This window comes from Thalassophryne amazonica, chromosome 7 (assembly GCF_902500255.1).
Source record: "Thalassophryne amazonica chromosome 7, fThaAma1.1, whole genome shotgun sequence".
Classification (NCBI taxonomy): Eukaryota; Metazoa; Chordata; class Actinopteri; order Batrachoidiformes; family Batrachoididae; genus Thalassophryne; species Thalassophryne amazonica.
In genome coordinates, this window is record NC_047109.1 from 117,693,983 (window position 1) to 117,701,416 (window position 7,434).

General features: G+C 43.7%; 1 protein-coding gene across 2 annotated transcripts in view; it reads right to left on the reverse strand.

Moving 5' to 3' along the window:
* The window catches only part of zgc:101716 (uncharacterized protein LOC492784 homolog), a 78,914-nt gene extending 75,792 nt beyond the window's left edge, over positions 1-3,122 (reverse strand). For both annotated transcript variants that reach the window (XM_034175406.1, XM_034175405.1), the window contains exon 1: positions 2,937-3,122. In XM_034175406.1, the coding sequence (XP_034031297.1) occupies positions 2,937-3,041 (105 nt within the window). In that variant the 5' untranslated portion in view covers positions 3,042-3,122. The remainder of the gene's footprint in view (positions 1-2,936) is intronic.
* Positions 3,123-7,434: the final 4,312 nt, after the last annotated feature.

Consider the following 7,434-nt stretch of genomic DNA (forward strand, 5'->3'; position numbering starts at 1 on the left):
ACCGCATCACACCTCACCCCTCTGTGCACCCGGTCCGGCGCCGTCTCCTGCCCGTATTATCAACGGGGAGCCGGCTTGGACAGTTCGCCGGCTCTTGGACGTCCGTCGAATGAGCCAGGGCTTTCAGTATTTGGTGGACTGGGAGGGATATGGACCTGAAGAACACTCCTGGGTGAAGAGGAGCTTCATCCTGGACCCGGCCCTCCTGGCCGATTTCTATCGTCGCCACCCGGACAAGCCTGGTCGGGCGCCAGGAGGCGCCCGTTGAGGGGGGGGGTCCTGTTGTGTGGGCCGCTGAAGAGGAGGTACTGCTGGCCCACCACCAGAGGGCGCCCTGCCTGAAGTGCGGGCTTCAGGCACGAGAGGGCGCTGCCGCCTCAGGAACAAGCCGTGGTGACAGCTGTCACCCATCATCCGTGACAGCTGTCACTAATCATCCACATCTGGTATAAAAGCAGGAAGACACCTCCACCACACTGCCGAGATATCATCTTCTATCAGAGGTAATACTCTCAGCCTTTTTTGTGAGATTTGTAAATCTGTTATTGTGAGTGTTTGCAGGAGTACCGGTCGTTTTTGTGGAGGCTGTGCAAGACGGCGCTCTTTTTCTTCTGAGACCGCTGCAACGTGTTGAGTGAGAGGTGGAGGTGGAATTCCCTCCAGGATTGTTACTGGGTGTTCACACACCCACCCTTTGACTGTCTTTTGCTTTTTGCCAGCAGTACCAGATCCGACACGCCGTGAAGGTGGCCACCTGGGGACTCCGGGACTTTGCGACTCCAGTATTCCTCGGGTTCGGTGGCGATGGAAATCGTGTGGTTCCGGTTCGTTTCCAGACGGGCGTCTCCTATCGTCGAGCCTGCCCACACAACACCTTTATTGACTGACTGTTGCACATTCTGAATCTGCTGTGTTTGGTTGTGTCATTCACAACAGTAAAGTGTTATAATTTGACTCCTTCAATTGTCCGTTCATTTACGCCCCCTGTTGTGGGTCCGTGTCACTACACTTTCCCAACAATAACTAGCAGGACACCACTGTTGTGTGCAGTAAATTTTGTGTCACTACACTTTATGACTTTGATGCTATTGAAAATTTAAATAGTGAAAAATCCCCCCAAATTTTTTAAAATTACTTTTTTTCCAAACTGAGTCCTGTAGTATAATCAGCAGGACACCACTGTTGTGTACAGTAAATTTTGTGTCACTACACCTTATGACTTTGATGCTATTGAAAATATAAACAATGAAAAATTCTCCAAAATTTTTGAAAATGACTTTTTCCAAAAGTGAGTATTGTAGTATAATCAGCAGGACACCACTGTTGTGTACAGTAAATTTTGTGTCACTACACCTTATGACTTTGATGCTATTGAAAATATAAACAATGAAAAATTCTCCAAAATTTTTGAAAATGACTTTTTCCAGAAGTGAGTGTTGTAGTATAATCAGCAGGACACCACTGTTGTGTGCAGTAACTTTTGTGTCACTACACCATATGACTTTGATGCTATTGAAAATGTAAACAATCAAAAATTCTCCAAATTTTTTTAAAATGACTTTTTCCCAAAGTGAGTGTTGTAGTATAATCAGCAGGACACCACTGTTGTGTGCAGTAAATTTTGTGTCACTACACCTTATGACTTTGATGCTTTTGAAAATATAATCAATGAAAAATTCTCCAAAATTTTTTAAATTACTTTTTCCCAAACTGAGTGCTCTGGTATAATCAACAGGACACGGCTGTTGTGTGCAGTGAATTTGGTGACACCACATCTTGTGACTTTAATGCTATTAAAAATTTAAAAAATAAAAAATTCTGCAAAGTTTTTCATAATGGCATTTTTCCAAACTGAGCTCTGTAGTATAATCAGCAGGACCCCACTGATGTGTGCAGTGAATTTGGTGATATCACTCCTTATTACAATGATTTATTCAATAATTTCCTGTGGTCTTCTTTTTTTTCATGTATGCACTTTGTAGACGGTCCCTAAGCTTCCGTTTCTCTGCCGGCTGCCCGTTCAGATCAGTGTTATTTTTTTCAGCGGCTCATATGGATAAAAATAAGGTTGTAGCTCGTTGTCTACCTTCCTGAGGTTAGAAACTAGTGGTGTTTGTCTTTCTACAACGTTTCTCTTCAGATCTATTGAGCCGTGAACTTCGAATCTGTGAATATCTTTCTAACTTTACCTAAGTATTATCTTGACGGTGATGCAATCATAAACGTATTAAAGCGTGTTTTTTTTTTTTTACATATAAACGGGTTACAGCGTTTTCTTTTTTAAATAAACGTCTTACAGCGTTTTCTTTTTTTAATAAACGTTTTCGGCGTTTTTTTATGTTGGACACCGTTTCTGTGTCTGTGCGTGTAATCGACGTGAAGACACGCGTGCATTAAACGTCGTCAAAAGATTATGAAACTTAATTTTTTAATGTCATGTATTGAACAACCAACATGCTGTTATTTTTGTCTGGGAGCAGGAGGAGATCGTTTAAAGAGCTGCAGAACGTGTGGAAGCGCTGCAGAGTGAATGCGCGCTCCGCGCCAGGAGATACAAGTTCTGACGGGGAGAAGAACTTTGGCACGACACCTGCACCCAGGGACCAACTCCAGATGTAAAGATGCTGCCTTGCTCAGGGGCACAGAAAGGAGCAGACCCTAAATAAGCATGTTTTTAACTGTGGGAGGCCACCTACAAAGACACGGGGAGAACATGCAAACTCTAAACAGAAAGGCCGGGAAGCGATCCCACGACCTTCTTGCTGTGAGGCGTCAGTGCTAACCACTAAGCCCATCACTTTTTAATCACTTTATGTTGAACAGAAATAATACATTTAGTTCGACACACACAAAGATAAAAGGCTCAAAAATACAAAACATAAATGTAACGTTAACGCGGAATGTCGAACCGGAAATGAAAATAAAGTCAGACTGACCTCAGGCTGGCAGAGTTTGGCGCTGTATGACGTCAGAGAGACACAGACTCTGTTTCTCGCCTCTGAAAACATAGAGTCATCAAATGTGCTCCCAAATATCTCCATCAGGAGTCAGAAATACCGTTAGAACAAAAACAACAAAAAAAAAACAAACTGATCGCAGCGACGAACCGCAACTGTAAAAGCGCTCGATGTGAAACACGCACGAGATTCAAGTTCCGGTGGCAAAGGTTCCGACTTTTCTTTTTAATTTATAAACTACAAATAAAACGATGATCATTAAAGTACGACGTCTTAATAAAATTCAGCACAGATCAAAACATTTAAATAGAATATTCCTACTTGTCGAAGCAGACACGGATTTATTAAAGACAATGCAGGTTCGGTGGACTGGAAACTTTATGGGACTAACCTGCTTAAATAAAGTTTAAATTATAAAATTAAAATACATTATGTTCATTTCAATTATTATATTCTCTGTTCCTTTTTTCAATAAATGTGTTTGACACCTGCATTATTTATTGGTTTTAATTTTTTTTGAATCTCACAAACGAACCAGAGGACCTGGTTTTCGTTTCATGTTTGTCTTTGAAAATGAATTTTTCAAAGACGGTCATTTAAAAAAACTTTTAAATTTCAGTTTCAACACGTTTATACAGGTTAACATTTGCTTTATGTATTATCGTTACTGCAAACAGTTACATTTTTATGAACGCTGACTGAACACAATGCGTGTAAAGCAGCTGCTCGTGTGTGTGTGTGTGTGTGTGTGTGTGTGTGTGTGTGTGTGTGTGTGTGTGTGTGTGTGTGTGTGTGTGTGTGTGTGTGTGTCTGAGTGTCTGTCCCTGTGTGTGTGTGTCTGTCTGTCTGAGTGTCTGTCCCTGTGTGTGTCTGTATCTTTGTGTCTGTGTGTGTGTGTCTGTCTGAGTGTGTCTGTCCCTGTGTGTGTCTGTATCTTTGTGTCTCTGTGTGTGTGTGTGTCTGTCTGAGTGTGTCTGTCCCTGTGTGTGTGTCTGTATCTTTGTGTCTCTGTGTGTGTGTGTCTGTCTGAGTGTCTCTGTGTGTGTGTGTCTGTATCTTTGTGCCTCTGTGTGTGTGTGTTCTGTATCTTTGTGCCTCTGTGTGTGTGTGTCTGTATCTTTGTGCCTCTGTGTGTGTTTCTGTATCTTTGTGCCTCTGTGTGTGTGTCTGTATCTTTGTGCCTCTGTGTGTGTGTGTTCTGTATCTTTGTGCCTCTGTGTGTGTGTTTCTGTATCTTTGTGCCTCTGTGTGTGTGTGTTTCTGTATCTTTGTGCCTCTGTGTTTGTGTGTTTCTGTATCTTTGTGCCTCTGTGTGTGTGTCTGTATCTTTGTGCCTCTGTGTGTGTGTTTCTGTATCTTTGTGCCTCTGTGTGTGTGTGTTTCTGTATCTTTGTGCCTCTGTGTGTGTGTGTCTGTATCTTTGTGCCTCTGTGTGTGTGTTTCTGTATCTTTGTGCCTCTGTGTTGTGTGTTTCTGTATCTTTGTGCCTCTGTGTGTGTTTCTGTATCTTTGTGCCTCTGTGTGTGTTTCTGTATCTTTGTGCCTCTGTGTGTGTGTTTCTGTATCTTTGTGCCTCTGTGTGTGTGTGTTCTGTATCTTTGTGCCTCTGTGTGTGTTTCTGTATCTTTGTGCCTCTGTGTGTGTGTTTCTGTATCTTTGTGCCTCTGTGTGTGTTTCTGTATCTTTGTGCCTCTGTGTGTGTGTGTCTGTATCTTTGTGCCTCTGTGTGTGTGTGTTTCTGTATCTTTGTGCCTCTGTGTGTGTGTCTGTATCTTTGTGCCTCTGTGTGTGTTTCTGTATCTTTGTGCCTCTGTGTGTGTGTTCTGTATCTTTGTGCCTCTGTGTGTGTGTGTGTTTCTGTATCTTTGTGCCTCTGTGTGTGTGTGTTCTGTATCTTTGTGCCTCTGTGTGTGTGTGTTTCTGTATCTTTGTGCCTCTGTGTGTGTGTCTGTATCTTTGTGCCTCTGTGTGTGTGTTTCTGTATCTTTGTGCCTCTGTGTGTGTGTTTCTGTATCTTGTGCCTCTGTGTGTGTGTTTCTGTATCTTTGTGCCTCTGTGTGTGTGTTTCTGTATCTTTGTGCCTCTGTGTGTGTGTCTGTATCTTTGTGCCTCTGTGTTTGTGTTTCTGTATCTTTGTGCCTCTTGTGTTTGTGTGTTTCTGTATCTTTGTGCCTCTGTGTGTGTGTGTGTCTGTATCTTTGTGCCTCTGTGTGTGTGTGTTTCTGTATCTTTGTGCCTCTGTGTGTGTGTTCTGTATCTTTGTGCCTCTGTGTGTGTGTGTGTCTGTATCTTTGTGCCTCTGTGTGTGTGTGTCCTGTATCTTTTGTGCCTCTTGTGTGTGTGTTTCTGTATCTTTGTGGCCTCTGTGTGGTGTGTCCTGTATCTTTGTGCCTCTGTGTGTGTGTGTTTCTGTATCTTGTGCCTCTGTGTGTGTGTTTCTGTATCTTTGTGCCTCTGTTGTGGGTTGTTCTGTATCTTTGTGCCTCTGTGGTGTGTGTGTCTGTATCTTTGTGCCTCTGTGTGTGTGTGTGTGTCTGTCTGTCTGAGTGTCTGTCCCTGTGTATGTGTCTGTATCTTTGTGTCTGTCTGTCTGTCCCTGTGTGTGTGTCTGTATCTTTGTGTCTCTGTGTGTGTCTGTATCTTGTGTGTGTCTGTATCTTTGTGTCTCTGTGTGTTGTGTTCTGTATCTGTTTTCGGATGGTCCTGTCTATGTGTGTGTGTCTGTCCTCTGAGTGTGTTCCCCTGTAGCTTTGTGTCTCCTGTGTGTGTTTTCTGTATCTGAGTGTGGGGCTGTCTCTGTGTGTGTTTCTGTCCTCTGCTGATGGTGTGTCTGTATCTCTGTTGTGTACCTCTTTTTATGTTGTGTGTCCTGTATCTGTTTTCTTGGTTTGGCTGTCTCTGTGTTCCTGTGTCTGTGTTGGTCTGTTATCTTTGTGTCCTCTCTGTGTTTGTGTCCCTGTCTACTGAGTGTGGTGTCTGTCTCTTTGTGTCTCTGTGTGGTGTGTCTGTCTGATGTGTCTGTCTCCTGTGTTTTGTGTGTCCTGTCTCTGAGTGTGTGGTCTGTACTTTGTTGCTCTGTGTGTGTGTTGTCTGTCTCCTGAGTGTGGGGTTCTGTATCTTTAGTGTCCTCTGTGTGTTTTGTGTGTCTGTCCTCTGAGTGTGTGTCGTATCTTTGTGTCTCTGGTGTGGTGTGTGTCTGTCTGTCTGAGTGTGTCTGTATCTTGTGTCTCTGTGTGTGTGTGTCTGTCTCTTTGTGTCTGTGTGTGTGTCTGTCTCTGAGTGTGTGTCTGTATCTTTGTGTCTCTGTGTGTGTGTGTGTCTGCCTCTTTGTGTCTCTGTGTGTGTGTGTCCTCTGTGTGTGTGTCTGTATCTGTTTCTGAGTGTGTCTGTCTCTGTGTGGGTGTGTTCTGTATCTTTGTGTCCTCTGTGTGTGTGTCTGTATCTTTGTGTCTCTGTGTGTGTGTCTGTCTCTGAGTGTGTCTGTATCTTTGTGTCCCTGTGTGTGTGTGTGTCTGTCTCTGAGTGTGTCTGATCTTTGTGCTCTGTGTTGTGTTATCTGTATACTTGTGCCTCTGTGTGTGTGTGTTCTGTATCTTTGTGCCTCTGTGTTTGTGTTTCTGTATCTTTGTGCCTCTGTGTTTGTGTTTCTGTATCTTTGTGCCTCTGTGTGTGTGTGTTTCTGTATCTTTGTGCCCTTGTGTGTGTTTCTGTATCTTTGTGCCTCTGTGTTTGTGTGTCTGTATCTTTGTGCCTCTGTGTTTGTGTTTCTGTATCTTTGTGCCTCTGTGTGTGTGTGTTTCTGTATCTTTGAGCCCTTGTGTTGTGTTTCTGTATCTTTGTGCCTCTGTGTGTGTGTGTTTCTGTATCTTTGTGCCTCTGTGTTGTGTGTTTCTGTATATTTGTGCCTCTGTGTGTGTGTCTGTATCTTTGTGCCTCTGTGTGTGTTTCTGTATCTTTGTGCCTCTGTGTGTGTGTGTGTGTCTGTGTGTCTCTGTGTGTGTGTGTCTGTGTCTGTGTGTCTGTCTGTCTGAGTGTCTGTCCCTGTGTGTGTCTGTATCTTTGTGTCTGTGTGTGTGTCTGTCTGAGTGTGTCTGTCCCTGTGTGTGTCTGTATCTTTGTGTCTCTGTGTGTGTGTGTCTGTCTGAGTGTGTCTGTCCCTGTGTGTGTCTGTATCTTTGTGTCTCTGTGTGTGTGTGTGTCTGTCTGAGTGTCTGTCTCTGAGTGTGTGTCTGTATCTTTGTGTCTCTGTGTGTGTGTGTCTGTCTGAGTGTCTGTCCCTGTGTGTGTCTGTATCTTTGTGTCTCTGTGTGTGTGTGTGTCTGTCTGAGTGTCTGTCCCTGTGTGTGTGTCTGTATCTTTGTGTCTCTGTGTGTGTGTGTCTGTCTGAGTGTCTGTCCCTGTGTGTGTGTCTGTATCTTTGTGTGTGTGTGTGTCTGTCTGAGTGTCTGTCCCTGTGTGTGTGTCTGTATCTCTGTGT